Source organism: Stegostoma tigrinum, chromosome 9 (assembly GCF_030684315.1).
Source record: "Stegostoma tigrinum isolate sSteTig4 chromosome 9, sSteTig4.hap1, whole genome shotgun sequence".
In the NCBI taxonomy this organism is placed as follows: domain Eukaryota; kingdom Metazoa; phylum Chordata; class Chondrichthyes; order Orectolobiformes; family Stegostomatidae; genus Stegostoma; species Stegostoma tigrinum.
The window spans coordinates 21,222,374-21,250,217 of NC_081362.1; the positions used below are offsets into that span (position 1 = coordinate 21,222,374).

A 27,844-nucleotide genomic window follows, 5' to 3' on the forward strand; every position below is an offset into this window, starting at 1 on the left:
GTCAGCACCGGCTCGTGCTCCCACAAGGAGCTCGAATATTTCATCAATTTTACTAACAGCTTCCACCCCAACCGCAAGTTCACCTCGTCCATCTCTGATACCTCTCTCTCCTTCCTGGATCTCTCTGTCTCAATCTCTGGGTGATCACCTTGAAACTGATACCTATTTCAAGTCCACCAACTTCCACAGTTATCTAGACTATACCTCCTCTCACCCATCTTCCTGCAAGAATGCAATCCCCTATTCCCAATTCCTCCCTTCCGTCACATCTGCTCCCAAGATGAGGTGTTCTACTTCTGAACATTCCAAATGTCTTCATATTTCAAGGACCGCAACTTGCCCCCCCAGTCGAAAAATGCCCTTGACCATATCTCTTGTATTTCCCGCACCTCAGCCCTGACACCCCCTCCCCGCAATAGAAACAAAGACAGAATTCCCCTTGTCCTCACGTATCACCCCATTAACCTTCGGATTCAACACATCATTCTCTGCAACTTCTGCCACCTGCAATCAGACCCCACTATGAAGGACATAATTCCATCCCCATACTTATCTGCCTCCGGAGGGATCTCTTTCTCTGCGACTCCCTCATCTGCTCCACACTCCCCACTAGCCCCACCATCCCTGGCACTTTTACCTGCAACCACAAGAGGTGCTACACCTGCCCCTACACCACCCCCCCCTCACCTCCATTCCGGGCCCCAAAAAAACCTTCCACATCACCTGCACATCCGCTAATATGGTCTATTGTAGCCGCTGTTCCCAATGCAGCCTCCTCTACATCGGTGAGCCTAAGCAGAGGCTTGGAGACCACTTCGTAGAGCACCTACGCTCAATTTGTGACAAGCGACAACACCTCCCAGTCGCAAACCACTTCCTCTCCCACTCCCTGGACGACATGTCCATCCTGGGCCTTCTCCAGTGCCACAACGACACCACCCGAAAACTGGAGGAGCAGCACCTCATATTCTGTCTTGGAAGCTTACAACCCAATGGTCTCAACGTGCACATTACTAGCTTCAAAATCTTCCCACCCTGGGCCTCATCCCAAGACCAACCCTCCATCTCATTCCCACCTCCTTGACTTTTCCATCTTCTCTCCCTCCTAACCAGTCCTCCCACCTCACTGACCAATCCCCACCACTACCTACCTGCTATCACCATGTCACCTACCTTCCCCAGCCCAACCCTCCCTCTTTATTTATTTCAGAGCCCCCTTGCCTGTTCCTGAAGAAGGGTCCCAACCCAAAATGTCAGCTTTCTTGTTCCTCTGATGCTGCCTGGCCTGCTGTGTTCCTCCAGCTTCACACTGTGTTATGAGTAAGTATCAATTGCTTGCAATGCATGCTGGGTATGTAAATACATGGGTGGGGCCTATCCTGTTGCAGATTATGGGTGCGCACTGAGTTGGAGAGGAGAATGCTTGTATGGCTGTTTGTGCTCATGCTGAAAATCAGAAATAAGGTATTCTATTTTGGGAATATTCAGCTCGGCTCTACATTCAGTTTTGCATTGGAATTAGAAGCAAGAGAAGGCTCTTTGGCAGTTTTAACCTGTGTTGTCATTCAATAGCTGATCTGGTTGTAATTCCTATCATATCCCCATATCTCTTTACTGCCTTGCTTGTCATGCTAGCAATCTCAAACTTTCTTCATATGCTCTCAACAGTTGATTTATTTATGTGGGCCACTTTAAGCACCACTACCCAATGAATGAGTCTATGACCTGGCCAGTGTTTGTTGTCTGTAACCATAGCATGTTGTGAAGAATGTGTATTTCTATTTTGTTTGAAGGCTAGCTAGAGTCACATGGCTCTACAAATGGATCTTTGGTCGGCAGCAAGTAGTTGATTAATGACTATGGATAATATCAAAGGCCTTCTGCTTGCCAACAACTATGTAATTCGTTCTCAGGAAGCTGAACAGCTTGAGGCTGTGAACAAGATAACAAGAATCCATCAGATCCCAACCAGTTCAGGGCTTTCTCTGTTCTCTGCAATAAAAGCTACTTTAAAATGGAAAAAAATGCAGTTTATTTTCCTCCAGCAGTTGCTGTAAGCCATGACTTTTAATGAAAAGTCAGAGACCATTTATAAGTCTGAACCAGCCCCAATGCTGCCTGCAAACTAATGAAAACACCTGGAGAATGAAGTCAGAGAAGCAACATGCTGATCAGCACAAGAGCTATCGCAGCGGGACTGATGCACTGAGAAACTGACCTTGCTTTCCCAGCTTTCCCTCCATTCATAACACCCATGGTTTGTTTTCATGACTGTGTATGCATATGTCTGCATGAGTATGAGATTATAAGGGAACTAGAACTCTAATATATACTGTTATATATATTTGACCTATAATTGGCAAAAATAGCAGAAGTGAAATGAATAGCAAGATCCAACAGCAAGTGTGGCATTTCCATTTTCATGGAGTAAGACCAGAGTCAGGCCAGTATTTATGGAAGCATTGGCCATTTATACCACCAGTTGACTCTACTGAATTGGGATTCTGTCATCTCTGTTGCATAGAACTTGATATGTGAGCATTAGAGCTGCTAAAGCAGGTTGAAAATTTGTGGATTGGTTAGGATACCGAACCAGAGTACTCCTTTAGAGAGATTGGGTATCCTGAAGGGAATCCTTTGGAAAAGAAGGGGGTTGGCAGCCTGCTAACCTTTGGGTTGCAAATAGTAGAGAGGGAAGGTCTTACAAGGAAAGGCTGAGGGACTTGAGGCTGTTTTCATTAGAGAGAAGAAGGTTGAGAGGTGACTTAATTGAAACATATAAAATAATCACTGGGTTAGATAGGGTGGATAGGGAGAGCCTTTTTCCTATGATGGTGACAGCGAGCACGAGGGGGCATAGCTTTAAATTGAGGGGTGAAAGATATAGGACAGATGTCAGAGGTAGTTTCTTTACTCAGAGAGTAGTAAGGGAATGGAACGCTTTGCCTGCAACGGTAGTAGATTCGCCAACTTTAGGTACATTTAAGTCGTCATTGGATAAGCATATGGATGTACATGGAATAGTGTAGGTTAGATGGGCTTCAGATCGGTATGACACGTCGGCACAACATCGAGGGCCGAAGGGCCTGTACTGTGCTGTAATGTTCTATGTAAGATTGTGTCTAAATGTGCCCTTGGATCTCTCAAGATGTCAAAGAACTGTCAAACTTTCAAAAAGTAGGTTGGCATTGATGGGGCAAATGAGAGCGTGGGGGACAAAAGGGATTTGAAGGGTGAGCGCTGCAGGAATATTTTATTCTTTCAGTTTAATTATTGATATGGTGCTGGAGACTCGAGGCAGGCATTCTGCCCAGCTCACCTCAGAATCCATCAGCCTCCTTAGCTCTTCCTCGGTTACCCAGTCTGAATTAAACCAAGCCAAGCGGAGAACTAAAAATGAGGAGTGTGGGTGGCCATTTTTAAAAGTTGGAGCCCAGAATTCACCAGTTACTGCACATTTGACTGAGAATCAAAATCATTGCCTTGAATCATAGAATCCCTACATTGTGGAAGTGGGTCATTCGGCCCATTGAGTCCACACCGACCCTCTGAAGACCATCTCACTCAGACCCATTTTTGACTGCCCCCTAACACCATCATCCTGGTAACCCTGCACTTACCATGGCCAATCCACCTAGCCTGCATGTCTTTGGACTGTGGGGAGAAACCGGAGCACCCGGAGGAAACCCACGCAGACACAGGGAGAATGTGCAAGCTCCACACAGACAGTTGCCTGAGGGTGGAATTGAATCTGGGTCCTGGGACAGACAGCCTTAGATAGAAGGAAAAGCCCCCATACTGCTTACGGGGAGAATTGATTTACAGATGACTTTTGTACATTTTAAAGGCCTCAGGATAAAGATAAGGATGTCTCATTAACACTGGGATCATGGGAATACCTGGGGTTGTTTATAAGCCTGCCCATTACTTACCGTACAGTCACATGATGAATTTGATTGGGTGTGTATGTAATTAATTAATAATACAACTGGTTTGTAATAATCAAAGGCAGGCTGAAAACAAATGTACAAAAGTTTATGTTTTTCCCTTTGTTCAGGGAAGAAACTTCTGGAGCCCCTGAGGTTTCTTCCCACCAGTGTGACATTAATAAACTTGTCGATGCTGGAAGTGGACTCTGGGTGTTGAATGATTTATTTAGTCATTCTGCCCCAATAATTTGGAAAGGGGGATTAAAATGGGCAGCTGGTTTATTCAGCTGGTGCAGACACAATGGAATAGGTTACTTCTCTGCTCTCACTTTCCTTTGGTTTCTATGGGGAAAAAAAACTTACTCCTCAAATGCATATTTATTGTGTTAATTTCATGTTGGGTTGATATTTTATGGTTCGAGACTAGAATTCAGAATAAGTGGAAGAAAAAGTAAATTTTCATTGAGTAATCTTTATTGGAAGAAAGGTTTACGTTACCAGATATGTTTACCTCACTACTGAAAATAAAAAATGTCACTTCTGTAACATAAAGACATTAAAAATTTCTTGTTATACAGAATCCTTGTACAATATATAAGAATGGATAAAATTCATATAAAGCAATGCAGATATTATCTCATATTGGAGCTGATCGGGTTTTCTAGCATGATATCTCATACCTATGAGGAATAGCTATCTTGGAGATTATATATTAAAATAAAACATACCTGCCCAGAAATTCATAGGTATCAAATCTTTTGCACCTTTAAAATGGGCACGTAAATATCAATATGATGGGTGTCATGCATGTACACATGCCACACTCAACATGAACAGCTGATTAAATTGGTAAAGGTATCCACAGCTTGTGGCCATAGAAGGCAGTTGTCCCTTTGTATATGCAATGGAGAGTTCAACCTCTAAAACTCTTTAGCGACTGATTGTGTACGCTATGAAAGTTGCAGGCAGTAACTAACTAATAAGTGTCTGCCGGAGGCTGCTCCCTGAAAATTTACTTTTTGTAACTCACCTTATTGTGAAGCCAGAAGGAGCAGCTGTATTCCTCTCAGCCCCACATTAACTTTCCCTCCCTTCCAATCTCCCCTTCAATCTCCCCTTCCATCTTAGCTGTCTGATTTTTGTTCTTTGCAGAACCATAAATTGCTTCTAGGGCCTTGACCAACACCTGCAGTTTGTCAACCATCAACAGAGGAAGCGAGTGGGCCAATTTTGCATGGTCCAGCCCTGGATTAGATACATATTGGGGTACAACCAGGTACAATCCAATTTCTAAGCTACTGAGACTTAAAGTTTATCAAAATAAAGTGTCCACAGACAAACAGCACAAAGAATTTACACTCAGTACCATATTAACAAAATATTGTAACAATTGTACTAATTATTCACATTTTCATTCACAAAATTTAACACAGCAATTGACAGCACAGTATTGTCAAATAATTACAGTTGAACCTTACTCAAAGTACATGGTTTAGTAAAATAATTACCACAGCTTTAAGTGAGGCAATATTTGGAATGTAAAAGTGCAAATTGATGCTTGGGCCTAGCAGTTTAAAGTAGATACGGTGATGTTGATTGTGCTAAGTGAGTGATAGTGAATCATTGATAACAAAGTGTGGAGCTGGATGAACACAGTAGGCCAAGCAGCATCTCAGGAGCACAAAAGCTGACGTTTCGGGCCTAGACCCTTCACCAGCTTTTGGTGAGATGAGATGCTGAGATGCTGCTTGGCCTGCTGTGTTCATCCAGCTCCACACTTTGTTATCTTGTTATCTTGAATTCTACAGCATCTGCAGTTCCCATGATCACTGATGGTGAATCATCGGCCCATTTTACATCCCACTCAGTTTTTTTTTAAATCAAATGCAAAATCATTGGGCAGATATAAAAAGGGTTCCAAATTTTCTATCACCCATTTTGCATTATCACCAAAGACTAATTTCACTCCTAATGTGCTTTACTCATGGAGAAGTATCAATGTATTTTCCCATTGGATATCATTAAAATAACATTCTAAAATTGAAGGTACAATTTCAATATATTTCAGTAGCTAAGCCCAGTTTTAATATTCCTGTCTTTTTGAATTTGGAATACAATAGTAATACAAATGGTATTGCAGAAAACAAACACCGCAAGAAAATAATTTCAACTCATCTCAGAACAGGAAAGACCAAAGAAAAATGGAGGCAGCAGTGGTTATTCATAAAGTATTTGCAGTTTTAAGTGGCATATTGTCAGTAGTTGTTTGACAGTTTTTTTTGTATAGCTTACATTGAATGGTGGAGTTCTTTCAAATAACCATTTTGCATTTTAAAGACACAAAAACAGATATATTGTAAATATTATATGACATTCTACAAAGAATCAAAAACACAGATGCAAAATTCATATGCCACAGTCCCATCACAAGATCAGAATGGAGAAACACAGATCCCACATCAATCAGCTGTATTTTTCAAAATGTGCTCACACGGAAGAATCTCTGATGGACTTTTGATGGATTGTCTTGGTGCTGCTAAGGAATGGCAAAGCAGTGCACAAACAGCCCGCCATCATTGTTAACCCTAAGCTGCACCATGCACAGAAAATGGACCAACTGTACCCATGGTCAACATCACTTGGTAGCCCATAGATAAATTTTGGTTGACGTGAAAGATCATATGAAATGCTGGCTGCAAATGTGCAAAGAGAAATTGTGCAAAAAATTCCTAAAGGAAAGAAAAAAAGTTGCTGTTATTTTTATCCAACATATAATACCTTTGAAACACTGTAGTACTTTCTACCATGTAAAGGAAATGTGCAACAAGACAGTGAATATGACAAATTAGTTTCAGTGGCTAAAGCCAATGCATTTTGACAGGTTTTTGAGTGTACTCTGAAATGACCTGTGTCACTTTAAATAAATCACTTTATAAAATACACACACATGTAAGGCCTTTTACCACGTGTCAGAACAGGTTCAGAAACAATCCATTGTGCAATATGAATGATAAGCTTCTTTAAAAATTATCATTTTTTCACAAAGTTATGGATTTTACTGCAATATGTAATTACTCTAATTTACAAGATATGATTAGTGGTGCCCCACAGGCAATTTTGTCTTATCTATTCATATTATTTATTAATAACCTAACTGATGAGATAGCAGGATATATATGCAAAAGTTTGCTGACGATAGCTCACATTGCAAATACTGTAGGTAACAGCATAAATAAGATAAATAATATATAATAAATGAAATGATTGAGCAAAACTGTAGCAAATAAGTTTAACACTGACAATTGTGAGGTCAGCCATTTTTGAACACAGAAGGTTGGAACAAAGTATTTTCTAAATGGCGATAAACTTGGAATAGCAGAGGTTCAAACATAGGATCCATATGCATATAGACTGTCAAAACATTTGCAATGGAAGGTAATCACAAAGGCTGATCGAATATTGGTCTTTATATCTTGAGGACCAGAACACAAATGGGTGATAGTTATGCTAAAGGATATAGCTCTGGTTAGACTACTGATTGAGTACTATGTGCAGCTCTGCGCAGCAAGTTATACAGGCTTTAGAGGGACAGCATTGTAGATCTATCAGAATAATAAATGTTAAATTACAAAAGCAGAGCTTGTATTCATTGGAACTTCAAAGGTTATGGGGGTAAACTGATCAAAGTTTTTCTTTTGAAAGTGTGTAGTTAAGGTAGATGGAAAGAAACTATTTTTGTTAGTTGGACAGTCTAGGGCCAGGAGGCATGGCCTGAAATTTTAGAATTAGAAATTTCCAAGGAAATACTTCTTTATAAAAAAGTTGGTAGAAGTTTGGAACTCTTCCTCTTATCTCAGTTGACTGGGGCATATATTGTTAACTTTATATCTCTTTCAGAGAATTTGAACTAAGGGTATTAAGAAATATGGGCAAAGGGAGATAAATGGAGTCAGATCATTTATCAGCCATGATCTAGTAATGGCAGAACAGGTTTAAAAGATTAAGTGGTCTACTCCATTCCTATTTTCCTTAAGCCAGAGAAGCAACATTTAGACTGTCATATGTTGCAGGAACAGATGTCAGAAATTCACTACTTATTTTCTTGCTGAAGTGCTACTGTGGATTGAGATTTTTAACTGGAATTACATAATGGCATTCAGCTAAATTGGAACAGCTTCAAGATGAAGCCTTGATTCATTTCACCTGACAAGAATAGAAAATATTACAGTTTATAGGTTGAATTTTTGATTTAAAAAGTTCTCTGCTGCCTTATTTTGATGACAGTTTTAGGAGTTTGAGATAACTTTGCTGTCTTTGCTACTCCTACAATTTTTTTTCTCACCACTTAGATGCACACGTAGTGTTCTATTCCATGGACTTGTGCACACACTCTGGATTTACTAAAGCATGCAGTATGCAGGGAGTCCTACACTGTTGGAAGTGTTATCCCATCTACTTTTTTTTAGGTGAATATAGAGAAACAGTGAAAGCTCTCCTTGGATCCTTGCCTATATCAACCACCATTGCTGAGACATTCTCTAGTCATTAACACATCAATAATTTTGGAACTTTGCTGTGCACAATTTAGTTAGTGTGTTTCCTACATTACCAGCAATGACCTCAGAAGTACGTAACTGGCTTAAAGCAGTGATGTGGAAAACAAAATACTGTTCACCTGATGCACTGTCAAAAACCATCCCTATAATGTACATGATTAGAAGTAAAAGCTATGAATGTAATACAAAAATACTACAGACACATAAACTGCTGAAGTAAAATGTTGGAAAATGACCTGCCATTAGGAAAAGGAGGCCTGCCACATGCTGAGTGAGACTTTCTTCCCAGAAGAAGCTCATTGATGCTACAATACACCCGCACAGCAGGACAGCAGCTGCCATGCCCAGGAATCCAGCTGTGATCCTCCTCAAATCTGTGGTGGCAGAACAGGAATAAAGAAAATAAACATAATTAATAGCTCTTCAGAAAATAAAGAGCAACTAAGGAGTAGTTTTGACAGCCTTCAATTGACTAAAATCCATAAAATATGTTGTTCTTAATAAAGTTAAAGTTATTAATTGCAATACCACTAATAGATGCTGGATCACTCAGCAATGGGACGAAAGAGTTATTTGTTGTAATTCACCAGGCTCTGAGCCCCCAATCTACCTGAACTGCATTGGAGAAGTGAAATAGATTGCAACTGCAAGCATCAGTTCTTGCAGAGGCAAGTACAAAGGCTGCCAGTGTACTTTCTAGTTTCCCATTTTCAGTACATAGCTGGGGTCCAACTACCCCACAAACATTTTTCAGACTCAAAGTTGAGAGTCAAAATAATTAATGGTTAGGGATTTCCTCTGGCATTGTTTGCATAACAACTTATGGCCTTAAGTTAGAGGCCAGCAATAATGCATGCCTAATTTTTAGAAAAATGATTAATGTTCATGCAAATGAGTTGCTAATAACAAAGGGTTCGGTGGAATGGCACCATTTTCACCTCAAGTAACGATGCTTATTTGAATAGGGTTAGGGTTAGGGTTCCAAGCTGACATCTAACAAATATGACATTGGACAATTCAGTGGATATAGAGACCAAGACAGCTACATCCTACTAACCATCACTGCCTGCAGAATGCCACCAAAAACTTTATCTAGATCCGTTTTTGACATAGGCAAAATTAACCTGAATGAGTTGTAAATAAGTAGCTATCAGAATGCAGGTGAAGTAATTCTGACAAAGCAGGTAGAACCACTGCATTGAGAAATGGAAAGCATAGCTTATCATTAGTCCAGCATTGTTTAGTGCTAATTTACACTTACGTAGCAGATGCCATTCATCCTGCTGGATGGTTTTTGTAAGATTGAAAGGAATATTTCTTAGACGAATGGGCTGGGAGTAGTGATACTTGACAGATGTGCATCTCTGTGCAATTCCTAAGAGGAAAATAAAATTAATCAAACATTAGACAGCTGGGACTTAAATATCAATGGAAATCTGTCAAAATCATGTAAACAGAATAAATATTATTTTGAAGTACTCACCATCACAATTAGCATGTTTATGTATTGACTGATTTATGATGAAAATGCTTAAATTATACTTGTGATATAAACAGTACTATGTTCTTATCAGAATAATTACCAATGGCACAGAATACAATATTTAGTTGATGAAATAATAACTCATAAAATAGTCTTCCTGAAAATACCATAATTCCATCCACACCATGCTGTACAATATGTTAGCCATTATCAACATGTAGCTAATTGAGAAACCTGGCCTAGATTATTATATTTTTGATTAGTAAACAAAATATGAGTTGTAGGCATTGACATTAGCCCTGTGATCTGAATACTCATATTTTTTGATGTATGCATGTGTGCTTTAGCCATTTTTGTGTATTTATTTGTGAAATGTTGCAACATAAAGCATAAAATGTATTTTTTCATGTTTTGTGTCCTTTACTACTTTTGTTCCTGCTAATTCTCCGGGATAGTTCCTATGGATTGGAGTGTAGTTAATGCAATCTCACTATTTTAAAAAAAAGTAGAGAGAAGACAAGGAATGATAGGCCTGTTAGCTCAGCATCAGTAGTAGAAAAATGCTAGAGTTCATTATCAACGTTTAGTAGCCAAGAACATGGAAAATGGTGACAGAATTGAACAGAGTCAGCATACAAAACAGAAATCATGCCTGATGAATTTACTGGAATTGTTCTAGATGTAACTAGGTCTCACATAAGAGATTAGCGTGTAAAATTTAAGTGCATGGGATTAGGTTAGTATATTGAGATGGATAGAGAACTAATTTTCAGTCAAAAGACATTGTGTCTTTTTCTGAGTGGCAGGCAGTAACTAGTAAGGGAACGTAGGGATTTGTGTTTAGACCCCAGCTATTCTCAATATATCCTAATAATCTAGATGATGCAACTAAAAGTAATATTTGAGTTCACAGACAACAAAGAGCTGGATAGGAGGGTGAATTGTGAGGATGATGCAGAGATGGCTTATTGTGATTTGAACAAGTTGAGTGAATGGGCAAATTTGAAGTTATCTGCATTGGTAGTGAAAACAGGAAACCAAATTATTATCCAAATGGCAATAGATTGGGAAACAGGATAATGCAATGAGACCTGAGTATCCTCATATATCAGTTGCTGCAAGTATGAGTGAAGTGTATTAGGCAGTGGAGAAGGCAAATGGTACATTGGCTTTCCTAGAAAGAGGATTCAAGCAAATGTACAGGGCCTTGGAGAGACCATAACTGGAGTACTGTGTGCTGTTTTGACCTCCTTAACTAAGGAAGCATGTTCTGGCTATTGGAGGGAGTGCAATGAAGAAGGTTTACCAGACTGATTCCTGGGATTTCACCACTTATGTATGAACGGAGACTGAGTTGGTTTGGATTACATTCACTGGAGTTTAGAAGAATGAGGGGAACTCAGAAATCTACAAAATTTTAACAGGACTAGAAATGATTAATGCAGGAAGGACGTTCCCAATGGCTGGAGAGTCCAGAACCAGGGGTCACAGTTTAAGGATACAGGGTAAGCCACTTAGGGCTGAGAATGAGGAGAAATTTCTTCACCCAGAGCGTGATGAGCCTGTGAAATTCTCTGCCACAGAATGCAGTTGAGGCCAAAACATTAAATGTTTTCAAGAAAGAGTTCAATATAGTCCTTAGGTCTAAGGGAATCAAAGGATATAGGAGAAAGTGGAAAAAGGGTACTGAGTAGAATGATGAGCCATGATCATATCAAATGGTGGAGCAGGCTTAAACGGCTGAATGATGAATACCTACAACAATTTCTATATTTGTAATTGGTTATTTTCCAAAATGGTGTCTCAAATGAGTGAAAATTTTAGACTTCGGCATCACAGAAAAACAGACTACATTGTATGGGACAGTGACACAATCACTCTGACCAACTTGAATAAGTTGCTTAACTGTTTCAGGCGAACAGAGAAGCTCACAAAGACCACTCCCTTCCAATCCATTCACAAACACCTTTGATCACAAGTCCATCAGACAGTGGTCAGCATATAATGTCCTCTGGGCCTTGGGGAAGGGAGACAATTGATGTTGCTGGATGGTTTCCTGAGCAGACCATCAAGTTCATTTGGCAGAATGTCTTGTCACCAAAACTTTCAAGCATGCACCAAGTCATTGATTGGCTGCAGGTAAGGAGGCCCTTCCTGTCAGATCTTTTCTCCAGACATGAAGTTTCACCCTTGCCACACGTTGTCCTTGAGGTGTCTGTAAAGGGGAAGAGACTGTTGTCCACCTCCTTGTGAAATGTGCCTTTGCAAAGGAGGTCTCAGGAAAGATAGTGTTTTTTCTGGCAAACTTCACCATGTGCAGCTTGGTGACCACTATAAGGAGAGATCAGGCAAATTTGGATTGTTTTCACTAGAGGCCAGAGGCTGAAAGGTGACCTGACAGAAGTCTATAAAATTGTGAGGGACAGGAATAGGATGGATAGTCTTTTTCCCAGGATGGGAACGTCAAATCCTAGGGGACATAAGTTTAAGATGAGAGGGGAGAATTCAAGGAAGACGTGTGAGGAAAGCTTTTGTTACATAGAGGATGCTAAGTGCCTGGAACGTGCTACCAGGCAGATAGTAGAAGCAGATACGATAACAAAGTTTAAGAGGCATTTGGGCAGACACATGAACAGAAAGGGGATACGGACCATGCACAGGCAGATTGGAGTCGTTCAGAACAGCATCATGGCAGGTCAAAGGGCCTGTTCCTTTTGCTGCACTAATCTATGTTCAATGATAGCTCTGCGGCCTCTTCCCATGATCCACACCAAGACAAACATCAACTGCACTTGGGAGGACCATCAACTTGGTGACAAACATTCTTTGATCTACCCAAAATTCCTTGGTCTTCCTGTGCAAAGTGTTGTCCTTGACAGTGTGTTGTAGACCAGCACCTTCTAAGATCCAGGACTACGTTCTGAGGGATTTAACTAAACCTTGGGATAGCTGTCACAAAGGGAAAGGGCACAGTCTAAGGCTCTTCAATCATACTACTAGAAGCTTTGTAAAATCTCTTGAGATGTAGTTTAACATGTAATGAACATAGAAAAGATTGACTGTAATTGTAAATGTTAGGAGAAACGTATGCTCTTGAATGAAACTGATTTGCTTTTCACTTGTTGTATAATATCAGTAATTCATTTTTATAAATGTCAAGAGTAAAGCATATTTTTGGAAAGAAAGGTAAAAGATGACTCACCATCACCTGAGAAGTGGAGAAGGCAAAAGTGAAATCCTACCCTCAACACAAACAGCAAAATAAGGAAGTCCAGCTTTAATGTACAAAAGTACATCAGAACTTGCAGTAGCAATGAAGTACACAAGGATCATCACAACCATATCTTGATCTTAATAATGTTCATCTTTGATCGATGGCGTTAAAATACATGAATTTGATAAAAGGATGTTAATCATCAAAAGAACAGTGTGAAATATTTGTGTGTTCTTGAATTTGTTTTCAGAAGATTGCAAATATACATTTCCTGACAGCCTACTTGGCCTGCTGTGTCCATCCAGCTTCACACTTTGTTATCCTACCCTACTATAAATATCGTTCCCAACATGAGAATCCAACATCATTATTGAATTGACTTGTCTCATGATTTTGATTTGATTTTATTTATTACTGTCACATTTCGCTACAGCGAAAAGTGTTGTCATATGTGCTTTACAGGCAGATCGTAGCATACAAGCACATCAGGGTAATGGAACAGAGTGTAGAATACAATGTTACAGCTACCAAGTAGGTGCAGAGAGAGATCAACATTAACATTAAAGAGATCCATTCAAAAGTCTGATAACAGTAAGGAAGAAGCTGTTCTTGAATCTGTTCGTACATGTCTATGGGGCAGCACAGTCGCTCAGTGGTTAGCACTGTAGCCTCACAGCACCAGGTTCGATTCCAGCCTCTGGCAACTGTCTGTGTGGAGTTTGCACATTCTCCCCGTGTCTGCATGGGTTTCCTCCAGGTGCTCCTGTTTCCTCCCACAGCCCAAAGATGTGCAGGTTAGGTGGATTGGCCATGCAAAATTGCCCGTAGTGTTCAGGCGTGTGTGGGTTATAGGGGGATGGGTCTGGGTGGGATGCCTCAAAGGGCGGTGTGGACTTGTTGGGCTGAAGGGCCTGTTTCCACACTGTAGGGAATCTGAAAAAATAATCTATAAACTATTATATGTTCTGCCTGACAGAAGAGGATGGAGGAGAGTATAACCGGGGTGGGAAGGGTCTTTAATATTGGTTGCTTATCCACTGCATCAAGATGAAGTCAATGGATGGGCAGCTGGTTTGCGCGATGGATTAGGTTGTGTTCACAACTCTCTGTAGTTTCTCTCAGTCTTGGGAACAGCAGTTGCCATACCACACTGAGATGCAGCCAGATTGGACGCATGAGGTAACACTCTTACCTTTAACATAAATCTAAGGGTTCAATTAATTCCCAATCAGGATATAAGTAATTCATCTACAGTGTCACTTCAGTGCAGAAAATGCATGTTCAAATCCCACCATAACATGTTAAGAATTGGAATTCAATTTTTAACATCCAGAAGCAAAAAGAAAGCTATGAGCTTGAAGCTATTAGTTTGTCATATGGTCTTATAGAATGCAACCCATGTCCCACGCCAAAACGGCTGATTTTTAACTGATCTCTGTATCTCCATTCTGACTTGACACTTTCACTATTTCTTCTCCAGGAACTTCCTTGCTAACAGTACTGCAGGTGTCCCTATGCCTCAAGGGCTTCAGCAGTTCAAGAATAGCCATGATGTAGGGGTGCTGGTGTTGGACTGGGGTGGACAAAGTCAGAAATCACACGACTCCAGTTTACAGTCCAACAGGTTTATTTGAAAACACAATCTATCGGAGCCTCAGTCCTTATTCAGGTATTAGTGCAGCAGGACTGAGGCTCTGAAAGCTAGCGTTTTCAAATAAACCTGTTGTACTATAAACTGGTTTCGTGTGATTTTCAATGCAGTTCAAGAAGGCAGCTCACTACCATCTTCTCCAGTGCCATCAGGGATGGGCAATAAATGCTGGTCTGGTCAGTGACCCCCATATAATGAACAATTTTTTCAAAGAGGCCTCACAAAGTAATCAATCAGTCAGATCAAGATCTTTTTCAGGCAACAAGGAATTACTTTTACATAGGATTACACAGGATTTAAAACATGGATCTTTTGACTCAACAAATCTATGATCTACTGTACATTACTCAAGCTCCTAGATAACAAAGTGTGGTGCTGGATGAACACAGCAGGCCAAGCAGCATCTCAGGAACACAAAAGCTGACGTTTCGGGCCTAGACCCTTCATCAGGCAAGGGGGATGGGGAGAAGGTTCTGAAATAAATAGAGAGTGGGGGGGGAGGTGGATCGAAGATGGATACAGGAGAAGATAAGTGGAGAGGAGAGTATGGGGTCGAGGTAGGGAGGGGATAGGTCAGTCTAAGGAGGACGGAGAGGTCGGGGGGGGGAATGAGGTTAGTAGGTAGGAAATGGAGGTATAGCTTGAGATGGGAGGAGGGGATAGGTGAAAGGACGAACACGTTAGGGAGGCGGGGATGAGCTGGGTTAGTTTTGGGATGCATTGGGGAAGGGGAGATTTTGAAGCTTGTGAAATTGATACCATTGGGCTGCAGGGTTCCTAAGCGGAATATGAGTTGCTGTTCCTGCAACCTTTGGGTGGCATCATTGTGGCACTGCAGGAGGCCCAAGATGAACATGTTGTCTAAGGAATGCAAGCAGGAGTTGAAGTAATTCGCGACTGGGAGGTGCAGTTGTTTATTGCGAATGGAGCGTAGGTGTTCTGCAAAGCGGTCCCCAAGCCTCCACTTGGTTTCCCCAATGTAGAGGGAGCCACAACAGGTACAGCGGATGCAGTATACTACATTGGCAGATGTGCAGGGGAACATCTGCTTGATGTGGAAAGTCATCTTGGGCCCAGAATGTTTCTGAGGGAGGAGGTGAGGGGGCAAGTGTAGCACTTCCTGCGGTTGCAGAGGAAGGTGCCGGGTGTGGTGGGGTTGGAGGGGAGTGTGGAGAGGACAAGGGAGTCCCAGAGAGAGCGGTCTGGAAGGCAAACAAGGGTGGGGATGAAAAAATGTCTTTGCATACCAGCCCACCACCTCTGGATACAATGCATCATTCTCCGACACTTCCGCCATCTACAATCTGACCCCACCACCCAAGACATTTTTCCATCCCCACCCTTGTCTTCCTTCCAGAGCGACCACTCTCTCCGGGACTCCCTTGTCCGTGCCACACTCCCCTCCAACCCCACCACACCCGGCACTTTCCCCTGCAACCGCAGGAAGAGCTACACTTGTCCCCTCACCTCCTCCCTCACCCACATCCCAGGCCCCAAAATGACTTTCCATATCAAGCAGATGTTCCCCTGCACATCTGCCAATGTGGTATATGGCATCCGCTGTACCTGTTGTGGCTTCCTCTACATTGGGGAAACCAAGCGGAGGCGTGGGAACCGCTTTGCAGAACACCTACGCTCCGTTCGCAATAAACAACTGCACCTCCCAGTCACGAACCATTTCAACTCCTGCTTGCATTCCTCAGACGACATGTTCATCCTTGGCCTCCAGCAGTGCCATAATGATGCCACCCGAAGGTTGCAGGAGCAGCAACTCATATTCCGCTTGGGAACCCTGCGGCCCAATGGTATCAATGTGGACTTCACAAGCTTCAAAATCTCCCCTCCCCCCAAAGCATCCCAAAACCAGCTCAGCTCATCCCCGCCTCCCTAACCTATTCTTCCTCTTACCTATCATTCCCCCCCACCTCAATCTACACCTCCATTTCCTACCTACTAACCTCATCCCGCCCCCTTGACTTGTCCATCCTCCTCGGACTGACCTATCCCCTCCCTACCTCCCTCCATACTCTCTTCTCCACCTATCTTCAGTCTGCCTCCCCGCCTCTCCCTGTTTAGTCCAGAACCCTCATCCCATCCCCCTTTTCTGATGAAGGATCTAGGCCCGAAACATCAGCTTTTGTGCTCCTGAGATGCTGCTTGGCCTGCTGTGTTCATCCAGCTTCACACTTTGTTATCTCGGATTCTCCAGCATCTGCAGTTCCCATTATCTCTTTACTCAAGTTCCTCCCATTTTTCATGTAAATCTACTAAAAGCTAGCAAAAGTATAATACTAATCATAACCAGAGTGATTTCTAGGGCGTTTTGTTCACTTAATAAGGTCAGAGAGGAACATTCCAGGTCTTTATTCCCTCATTTGTTTATGCTTTTATTAGTCTCTTCACCTTTCTCAGTGGATTGCACAATTTATGAGTGGAATAAGTTATGCAAATATTGTGATTCACCAGGCAGTGTAAGGAACCGGTTCAACCATGTTATTAGTGATGACAATAATGATGAAAGTATATTTTTTAAGTTAGTCATTTGGTAGTACAGAATTCAAGTTTAGCTGAGAAATTTTTTTTTTGTCAGTTTTTTTTTCCTGCTTTGAACTCATCAGGACATTTCACTCATATACTGATTCAAGTGGGAAGCCAACATTTATAATACATGTCAGAAGCGTGCTGATTGGTTGACAAGTAGACTCTGATTGGTAAGGGTGTTGCCATGGACAATGTGCTCATTAATGCTGATTGAAAGTTAACTGCCAGGTTTTGTTTAAATTTTAAACCAGGCATGTTGATTCTGATTGGTCAAGACATTACCCTGAGAAATTACTCAGTGAATGATTCTCATCTACTTTGTTGCACTGAAATAGGTGAAATGTGCGCACACATGCTTTCTCCCTGCAATGAATAGGATCCAATGTATTAATATATCTAGCTTCCAGTTCACAAAATTGCACAACACCACAAGCCACACTGACAATCTTAAATTAGTTGTCAGTATAATACATGCACACTCATGATTATCCAGCATATGTCCAAATGCAGAAACAAAACCAAAACTGGACACTAAATTAAAAACTGAAAGAACTGCGGATGCTGTGAATCAGAACAGTTCTGAAGAAAGGTCACCGGACTCGAAACGTTAACTCTGTTTTTTCCTTCACAGATGCTGCCAGATCTGCTGAGCTTTTCCAGCAACTTTGTTTCTGTTCCTGATTTGGACACTGTCTTGCTAGTTTTGTAAATTGGGGCTCCTTTGGTATGATCAGCATCGTTGCGCAGCAGAAGTTTGGTATGATCTGCCAATCACTGCAATGTATTACCTACATACTTGGCATCACACCAGCACTGCAATTCATAAACCGCATTACACATTTGAGGATAGAACTCCTTTTGGCTTCTTGGCAGCATCCTGTGAGCAATAAACACCATTTATATTGCTAATGCTCAGTAGTAGTGTGAAACAGATAGCTTCACATGTTCAAACCTTTGAGATACCTTAGCCTCCCAAATGCTGATTATCCTCTTGAATTGGTGGCCTTGTGAAATGTCCTGCTGAGTTCAAAGCTAAAAACTTTGGCAATATGTGTCTTTTCTCAACAATTTTTAAACTTGTGTTTGTTGAATGTGTTATTGATTAAATGGGACAATAAACAAAGGTTCAATCTGACCTAACGGTCATATGGATATTAGAGCCTACAATACCAAGCGAAGAAACAGGAAAAATATGTGTCTCTTAGCCACTGTTTTCTCATCAATTCACACCATGAAATAAATTGACTATTTTTTCAAGATAACGAAGTGTGGAGTTGGATGAACACAGCAGGCCAAGCAGCATCTTAGGAGCAGAAAAGCTGATATTTCGGGCCGAGACCCTGCATCAGAAAAACTTTTCTGATGCAGGGTCTAGGCCCAAAACATCAGTTTTTGTGCTCCTAAGATGTTGCTTGGCCTGCTGTGTTCATCCAACTCCACACTTCGTTATCTCAGATTCTCCAGCATCTGCAGTTCCCGTTATCTCTAACTATTTTTTCACCTCAGTGTTGGATTGTGATGTGCTGAAAATGGTTGCATGTTTGCCTGAAGAACAATAATATTTTGCAGTTGAGGCACTTCAACATGAAAAGGTGTTTTTTCAATGCAAATCACACTAGTAAAAGTCTGAAATCCCATAATGTGTTCATCATACACAAATGCATGTATCTAAAGCCATAATTCTTTGATCCTTGATGGGTTGATGAACAGAGAATAACACGTTTAAAATAATGAAAGAAAGAACATTCATTAGTCTAGTCCTTGTACGCTATCACCCTTTCTCCAACATAGCTGCCCTCTCTATTGTCTCAAACATGTTGCCTTCCAAATCTGTACCTATCTTTTCTGAAACTATATGTTGGAATCCCCTTCAATCAGGTTTCCATCCCTGCCATGGTACTGAAAACACATCAAAATCACAAATTACATCCTGCTTAACAGCTGACTGTGACAAAGGTAAATAATTATCCATGTCCTTCCTGACTGCAGCCTTGGACATGGTTCAAAACACATTCTCCTCCAACATCTCTCCACCATCATCCTTCTGGTTGGACTGCACTCTCCTGGTTTGATCTTATCTGTCTAATTCTTTAAGAGTATCACCTAAAATGACTATAGTTCTTGCTTCCACACTGTTACCTATTATGTCTCCCAAGAATATATCCTTGATCGCCTCCTATTTTTCATCTACATGCTGTCCCTTGGCAATATCATCCAAAAACTCAGCACCAGTTTCTGCATCTACACTGACAACACTCAGCTCTACCCCATCATCACCACTCTTGATGGTTCCTCTGCCTTGTAATTGTGAAACTGCTTGTTAGGCATTTCGCAATATGCAAACGAGAATTGCCTGCAACTAAATATTGGAAAGACCAAAGCCCACTGTGTTCAATCCTGACCCCCAGTTACTAAATACTATTCTACCAGGCAACTGGCTGATTCTAAACCAAACAACTGATGACTTTGGTATCATATTTGACTCTGAACACTTTTCAAGAGACCTATAAAGTTTCAAATTCATAAAAACTCCAGCTCCACTTCAGTCATTCTCCTACTAAAATCTTCATCCGTGTCTTTGCTATATTCCTAGTTTCATCTCAAGTTCAAGCCTCTGTAAACACCACTTCATCCAAAACTCTGCTGTCTGTGCTTTAACTCACACCAAAATCCACTTCAACCATCCCCTCTGTTGTGATTGTAATTAGGTCAGCCAGGTGGACCTCATAGAATAGGAGTTCCCTGACTGGGGCTGTTAACGTGCTCCAATCAGGTAAGCCCTTCAGAGACATATAAACAGGAATGTCAAAAGTTCTGTTCACTCTGAGTGCTGGCTTTGGAGAAGCTAGGCCAGTGTCAAATACTACACATGTGTAAATAAAGGGTAACTTGGTGTTGGGACACTGGCCTCTGTGGTGTTATTTCAGTGGCAACAAGAGAAAAAAATACACTCCTGAAGAAATTTGCTCACAACTGTTATCTTTGGGTTCCGGTAAGCATTTCTGGCATCATGCAGTTATTTAGGAAGCTTGACTCGCTCGATCCATTTGTAGAAAGAGAGAATGTGTTTTTTTTTTCCAGGCAAATGACATTTGGGAAGATGAAAAGCAATGAGTAATTCTTCTAACAGCTTGTGAACCTACAGTTGTTTTGGTTATTAGGAGATTAACATTTCCCAAGGCACCCGCACCAGATACAAAATCTTTCAAGACATGACGGACACAGTGAAAGAATATTATGACCCCAAGCCCCCACTAATTCTGAGACACTATCAATTTTACTCAACAGTTTGAGAATCCGTGTCAGGATTTTTGATTCGGCTAAGATGACTGGCAAAGCAATATGACTTTACTTTGACCCTACTGAGATGCTGAGACATCATTTTGGATTAATGATGCAACTATGCATAAACACAACTAGCTGAAGCCCAGCTGGGCTTCAAACAGGCCTTACAACTGGCTTTGTCATTAGAAAATGCTACAATTGGAGTATATGAGTTGCAGGGTATTCTAGTGGAAGTGGACCCTCTCACCAGCCTGACTGAGCTTGGGGGACACCACTTGGATGAAGGCAATTGCACAGCCTCACTCTGGACATATCCTGAACAGAGGGATTCTAGGTCAGACCAGAGCAAAACCCCAAACAAAGACAAACCTTGGCCAAATGCTTAATGTTTTCTTTGGGATCTGGGATGGTTGCAGTTACTGCTGGTGTGTGGACTTGAGATGGCAAAAGAGTCCTACTAGACCTAAACTGAGTAAGCGAATTCATTGGCCAGTATCCAGGTGAGTGCATACCCTGAAAAATCCACCTACATCTGCATTGTAACAGTTAAATTGCTTAGCAACATCCAAATCAGAACCAATCAAAATAAATATCTGGTTAAATAATTACCTAGTCCTAATGGAGGTCAGTACTGAAGTGGATGCATCAGTGATTATAGAACCAGTCTTTAACAAAACTCATTCTGGATCTTGGCCAGACTGAAAAGACAATATCAAACTGTGGACACCAAAAGATCAGGTCCTGGCAAAATCAAAATAGCTGGTGGTGATAGGGGAATAAAAGGGCCACCACAGCGAGAACTGAAACCTTTCTGGACCTGGCAAGACTAGATCACCATAGAGGAGGCCTTTTATTCTCGGGAGCAAGAGTGATTGTCCTGAGCAAATGTTGCCACCAGATACTGGGTGAACTCCACCAGGGTCACCAGGGGTGTCAAAAATGAAGATGTTGGTGAGAGGTTATGTCTGGTGGCCAGGACTGGCTGCAGACATAGCTGCATTGGTGGAGTGGTACCCAGAGTGGCAACAAGGACAAAAATTACCACTAGCAGCTCCCACAGATTCATGGGAATAGCTGGGTAAATCCTGGATTCGGTTACACTGTGACTATGCTGACTCTTTCATGGGCTCAATGTTCTTAGTCATTGTGGATGCCCCTCAAAGTGGTTGGACATGCATAGAGTTCATTTGTCAACACAGCAACAACAATAGAAAACCTGTGAGCATCTTTTGTAATACACGGCTCCCACACTCCCAGAAGTCGTCATAGACAACAGGGTATTATTTTTCAGCAGAGAATTTGAGTACTTCCTAAGGTTGAATGGCATTTGACATATAAGGCCAGCTCTATACTATTCATCATCCAATGGTCTGGCTAAAAGAGCTGTTCAAACTTTGAAGGTAGGCTCGAAGAAACAGCCTACAATTTCACTAGATACCAAACTGTACTGGTTTCTGTTTGATTATCAGACCACACGCCATGCAACTATGGGGATAGCTCCAGTAGAGTTGCTAATGGGGAAAACAGTCCACACCAGGTTAAATCTGATCTTCCCGGAAGTGGGTGGGGAGAGGGACATGGCATCAGGAACCTCAACGAGCGAGAGTTTACTTTTCTCTACCTTTGTAACCTCCTCCAGCTCCACAACATTTGAGGCAGCTACATCCCTTGAATTCTTTGGCATCCCTGATTTTAATCTCTCCACCGGTGGTGGCTTCCAGTGCCTAGGGTCTCTGCTTCTGTTTTTTTAATCTCTCCTCCTCGAATCCAAATATTTTGATTAATCTTTTAGACTGCTGTTCTACATCTTCTTACATTGCTTCATGTTAACATGTCTATGCAGATGTCTGAGATATTTACTATGTTAAAACTGGTGTATGAATACAAGTTTTGTTTGTGCTGTTTCAGGACTTCACAGCCTTATCAAACTGTTTAAATACTTATTAAAATGCAAACATTGTTATAATGTACGAAAAAAATTGCCAATTTGTGGTGCTAGTTTAGGGATGAATATATAACACAGAACAGTGCCGGCCCTTCGGCCCATGATGTTGTGCCAAACATTTACCCTAATCTTAAGGTATATCTAACATCCACCCCTACATTATACTATCATCCATATGCCTATCTAATAGCCGCTTAAATGCCCCTAATGAGGCCGACTCCACTACCCTCTCTGGCAATGCATTCCACGTCCTGACCACCCTCCGATTTCTACCTCTACCCACTTTAAAACTATGCCCCATCGTAATAGCTACTTCCACCCTAGGAAAAAGTGTGGAGTTGAAGAATGTAGGTTGAAGGATAAACTTACCAGGACTTCCTAAGAAATAGGAGCTGGAGTTGACCATGTGACCCTTAGAGTCTACTCCACCATTCAAGAAGAACATGCTCGTCTTCTGGTTTGACCATCAGTTAATTCTCCATCAATTCACCAAATCCCTTGATTGTCAGGGTGATCAAATTTCTGACAGCCTCAGCTTCAAATATATTTAATAATGGACCATCCATGACCCTCACAGGTAGGGATTTCCAAACATTTACAACCCATGTGTGAAGAAATCTCTCTGCATCTCAATCCTAATTGATCATCCCCTTTTTCTGATACTGTTCCCTGATGTTCCAGATTCTCCAAGTGGCAGAATCAACCTCAGTGTCTATTCTGACTAGCTGCTTCAGAACGTTGTATGTTTCGTTGTGATCAACCCTCATTCTTCTAAACTCCAATATGTTTAGGTCCAATTTACTCAGCCTCTCAAAACCAAGGAAAACACTCTCATCCCAGAAATCTAGTGATTACGGACCAGGAGATTGGGCAACACCCTTGGTCTTGTTTGGCTATTACTGCGGCATATTTTACAACCATCTTGGAAGACAGATGGGATTTCCACTTAACAACTCAACTGAACTATGGCGACTCTGACACAACAGCACTCCCTCAGTACAACACTTAGATTCTGGTCTCTGGAGTAAGACTTAAAGGCACAACATGAATTGACAGCTGAGGTGTCTAAAGTGAGGAATGGAAGATTTTCCACTTTTGATAGCATGTATTGGCATTAAATGCTACCAGATCATGCAAAGCACTTGTAATGTGGATGAGAATTAAAGAATTAGCTTTGGTCACTGCTGATAGAGACTTGAACAATTCTTCCCCAGTTACATCTATGCCTTATTTCACCAGCTTGATTTTTGTTGTCAGATTTTCCATAGAGGCAAGCATCTGATTTCAATAACCAAATGTGGCAAGTCAGAGTCAGTTGTATTGAATTAGGAATCTTTTGCAAGCCAGATTTGTGTTCTATCAGAAATGATTTGAAATTATCTTAGGTCACGTAAGGGCACTAAGTGAAATGATGGTGTAGCAGTTGTTTTATATTATTATGCTACTGTAATGGTCTTAGCATTAACTCAGTGATAGCACTTCCTTCCTCTGAATCTGAAGGTATTGGTTTCAAACTCTATTCTAGGATTCAAGTATTTAATCCAGCCTTCAGAGACTGCTGCACTGTCGACATTGTTTTTTTCTTGGATGTGATATTCAAGCAAAACTTTGACTGCTCAGCTGGGGCTAAATTATGACATGGCACTATTTGGAGAAGCACCACAGGAAATCTTGCTTTGTTCTGACCAATAGTAATCCCTCAGCCACCAACACTAAAACAGAATATCTTGTCATTTATATCACTGCTATTTGCCGAACCTTAAAAATTAACTGCTGCCTCTTCCCATGTAATAGTGATTGCACTTCAAGAAATATGTCATTAACTGTGAAATGCTTTAGAGAGTCCCTCAGGTTCTGACTGGTGCTATATTGGATCTCTTCATGCAGTTTTATGAAGGCTGGGATTCAAACAACACATCATTTTTAAGCATAACTTGAATCCCCACTGATTCAATCCGAGACGAGGGAGCACTCAATTCCTGAACGGGATCATAGAGTCATAGAGACACAGCTTAGAAACAGACCCTTTGGTCCAACTCGTCCATGCTGACCAGATACCCTAAATTAATCTAGTCCCATTTGCCAGCATTTGGCCCATATCCCTCCAAACCCTTCCTATTAATGTACCCATCCAGATGCCTTTTAAATGTTGTAATTGTACCAGCCTCGATCACTTCATCTGGCAGCTCATTCAATACATGCACGACCCTCTGCATGAAAAGAGATGCCCCTTTTAAATCTTTCCCCTCTCCCTTTAAACCTATGTTCTCTAGTTTTGGACTCCTCTACCCTGGGAAAAAGACCTTGGATATTCACCCTATCCACACTCCTCATGATTTTATAAACTTCTAAACGGTCACCCCTCAGCCTCCCACACTCCAGGGAAAAAGCCCCAGCCTATTCAGTCTCTCCCTATAACTGAAACTCTCCAAACCCAGCGACATCCTAATAAACCTTTTCTGAACCTTTTCAAGTTTCACAACGTCTTTCCTTTAACAGGGAGACCAGAATTAAGGTGTGATGGTATCTCTCAGGCTCCAACACTGAGCATTATCCTGAAAACACAGTTTTCAAGAAAAATACATTTCCTTAATGGAAAGATTTCAAGGATGTGTGGAATACAATAGTCTTGTTATATTTCTATGAAATTAAGGTCATTTGTATGCTATAATATATTTAGCTAAATAATTAAATAATACCTAAGGAGAAGAATTAATGACAATGTCCAAGCTCAGTTGTTGAATAGGCAGTTAAATTTGACATCAAAATATAACTGTTTTCCAGCCAAATGAATAAAGAAAATGCATTATATGTTGCCAATATGGAACAATATTTTTGCCTGTTACTCCTTGTTAACTCAACTCAATGCTACATTCATTCTCAAATGACAGCCAACTGAAAATAAACACAGACTAAGTGCTTGGGACGCTGAAGCCTCTGCTGTCAAGGTACAACTGCATGTTGGGGGAGTTCCAGTCGAGGCAGACAGAAATTCCACAAAATTCAAAAGAAACGCAATTAACGACAGCTCAAATGTAACAGATTTCACACCCGGGATTTTAAAAAAAGAGGTGATAAGCTGCTTTACAAGTGCGAGTCTTGGCTCAGCAGAAACACTCTCACTTTGTGTGAAGTCCCATGCTGGGGCTTCGAACAGGAGATGTTAAGGTTCTCTCGGATGCAGAACAGGAGAATTAAATCTCTCGAGATTTAGGTCAATCTATTGTTTCCCATGTACACCTAAAGAGATCGTTGCTGTGCACAAATTGTTGACAGAGTTTCTCTTAACAGTGAACACATTCTGAATAAGTATTTGGCTGGCTGCAAAAGGTGTTTGTAAAAATTACAGTCTTCATTCCGTACCCAACTCTCGTAGGCGCAAACCGATCCCCACAAATCAACTGAAATTATGACATTTCAGATCATTTTGACACGTTCTTTTGGGGAAAGATGTGGGAAAAAAAAGTCAAGAACACTGAATTAGATTCAACTCACTAACGCCGAGCTTGAAGCGTAATTCTTGCGTCTCCTTGTTCGTTTGAGAAACATGTCCTTGAACTCAAAATTAAAATCAGGAGGAACAGGTCCATTTCGCCCAGACGAGGGGATTTCCCCCAAACCAGTGCTTTGCCCCCTAATAACAAGAGGGACGGATATTTCCAAGAGATCTACACGCATTCAAGGGCTCCTAATTTAAAAAAAACTGACCTCGCTTAGCTAAATCCACCACTTCTATTCATCCATTTTAATTGAAAAGAGACCGACTGGAAAAGGTCTATCGGGTTTTGCTCAGGGTCATGAGCTCCTGAATCTTACCCTTGGATATGAGCTGGTCAATGTCTCGGTCGATGCCCATCTGGTAACATTTCCTCCACAGCCCTGTGTAAGTGGCGAACAGAGGACGGGCGCAGTCCGACTCGAAGACGCCGAGCCCCAACACCGAGCGCCAGCTCTCCAGCAGCTCCTGATCGCTGGCCGGGCCCGGGCCTGGAGTGAGCGGGGCCAAGGCTTTAAGAGGGCCCCGGGGTCCAGGGGCTGGCTCATTGGGCTCGCTGCGCTCCCTCAGCGGCAGGTTAGAGATGGGCATGACCCGCCTGCGCTCACCGCCGCTGGCCCCCGGCACAGGAGCGCGTTCACAGTCCGCCCTGTGCCTCCGGGTGTCCGTCTCGTACCAGTGGTCAGTGAAGATCGCCGTGGTCAGCAGCAAGAGAGCGGAGCCGCTGAGGAACAGGCTGAGGGCAGTCACCCACACCCCCTTCTCCATCTCTGCGCTCACCCCCCGAGCCTGCCTGCCTGCCCTTCTCTCGTCCCAGACAACGCCGCTCTCCCAGAGCTCAGGATGTCTCCCCCACCCTTTTGCCTTCCGCCTCTTTTACATCGTGGCCGAGGCTCTGGCGCTGCTCGTGGTCATCCGCCCGGGCCTGGGCTACACTGGCTCAGACATACACCTAGGGCAGAGCTTGTGGGAAGGTGCTAAGCTAAGCTCCGCACTGCACTGCCTTCTCCTCCTGTTGTTGTTGGTCTGCAGATTCTCACATTCCGCTCCTCACTGGCATCTTCCTGGAACTCCGGCTCTTAACTTCTGCCTCTACCTCTCCCCATCTCAGTCCGACACTTGCCAACTCCGTGTCTTCCTTTGCAAGGCCTGACTTTAAACTAAAAGCCTCCACCTACTCTCTCTCTCTCACACACACACAGACTGAGAATGCAACACTCTGCATAAGATCAAACTTTAACCCGTCTGGGTTCTGACAGGGTCTGAGTGATGTGGTGGGGAGGCGTGGCAGAATCAGAGGAGTCCAGACAGACCCATCTCGACATCCACAACATCTCTCATCATCTTTTTATGCTTTTCACAAGCGGCGTGCCAAGATTTTCGCTCGGCATCGGCGAGATTGCAATTGAAGGCGATTTAACACTTGTTAAACAGTTTGTTAAAACCATAACTCACCTCATTAATATTCAGGCTCCCATCTTACCAAACTCACCAAACATGCTTGGTGTCTGGAAACCCCAGCTCACCACTTGCTCCAAATGACGTCCACGCTGGGCACTGGGCAACAGCACCTCAGGGCATGACACACAGGCATCAGGTACACACAGACTCTGTCCATAGACACTGGCATCTGCTACCCTAACATGACCACCTGACAGGTCTACTGTCCGCTGGTGCTGCAGGCCACACCAGGCCCCAGCATTAGCACTGCATACAGGGAGAAGGTACCCTGCTCACACACTGG

The 27,844-nt window shown here is 42.1% G+C and overlaps 1 protein-coding gene across 2 annotated transcripts; it reads right to left on the minus strand.

Annotated features, from left to right (window-relative positions):
- Nucleotides 1-4,381: 4,381 nt before the first annotated feature.
- On the minus strand, nt 4,382-27,379 carry tmem178a (transmembrane protein 178a). Of its 2 annotated transcripts, none has more exons than XM_048536954.2 (4): nt 26,421-27,379; nt 9,747-9,860; nt 8,726-8,859; nt 4,382-6,658 (listed from the first exon to the last, which is right to left on the minus strand). In XM_048536954.2, exons 1-4 carry the CDS (start codon nt 26,866-26,868, stop codon nt 6,515-6,517), a joined length of 840 nt encoding a protein of 279 aa, XP_048392911.2. In that variant the 5' UTR covers nt 26,869-27,379; the 3' UTR covers nt 4,382-6,514. The 2 variants fall into 2 exon arrangements, with proteins under 2 accessions (XP_048392911.2, XP_048392910.2); XM_048536953.2 differs by having other exon boundaries at nt 8,722-8,859.
- Between the last annotated feature and the right edge of the window lie 465 nt (nt 27,380-27,844).

Excerpts from the sequence above, each read along its gene's own strand:
- tmem178a (XM_048536953.2), bottom strand. The coding sequence starts at position 26,868 with ATGGAGAAGGGGGTGTGGGTGACTGCCCTCAGCCTGTTCCTCAGCGGC. Across the intron at positions 9,861-26,420 it reads TGACCAGCTCATATCCAAGG|GAATTGCACAGAGATGCACA; the intron begins GTAAGATTCAGG and ends TTTTCCTCTTAG. Across the intron at positions 8,860-9,746 it reads GGATGAATGGCATCTGCTAC|ATTTGAGGAGGATCACAGCT; the intron begins GTAAGTGTAAAT and ends CTGCCACCACAG.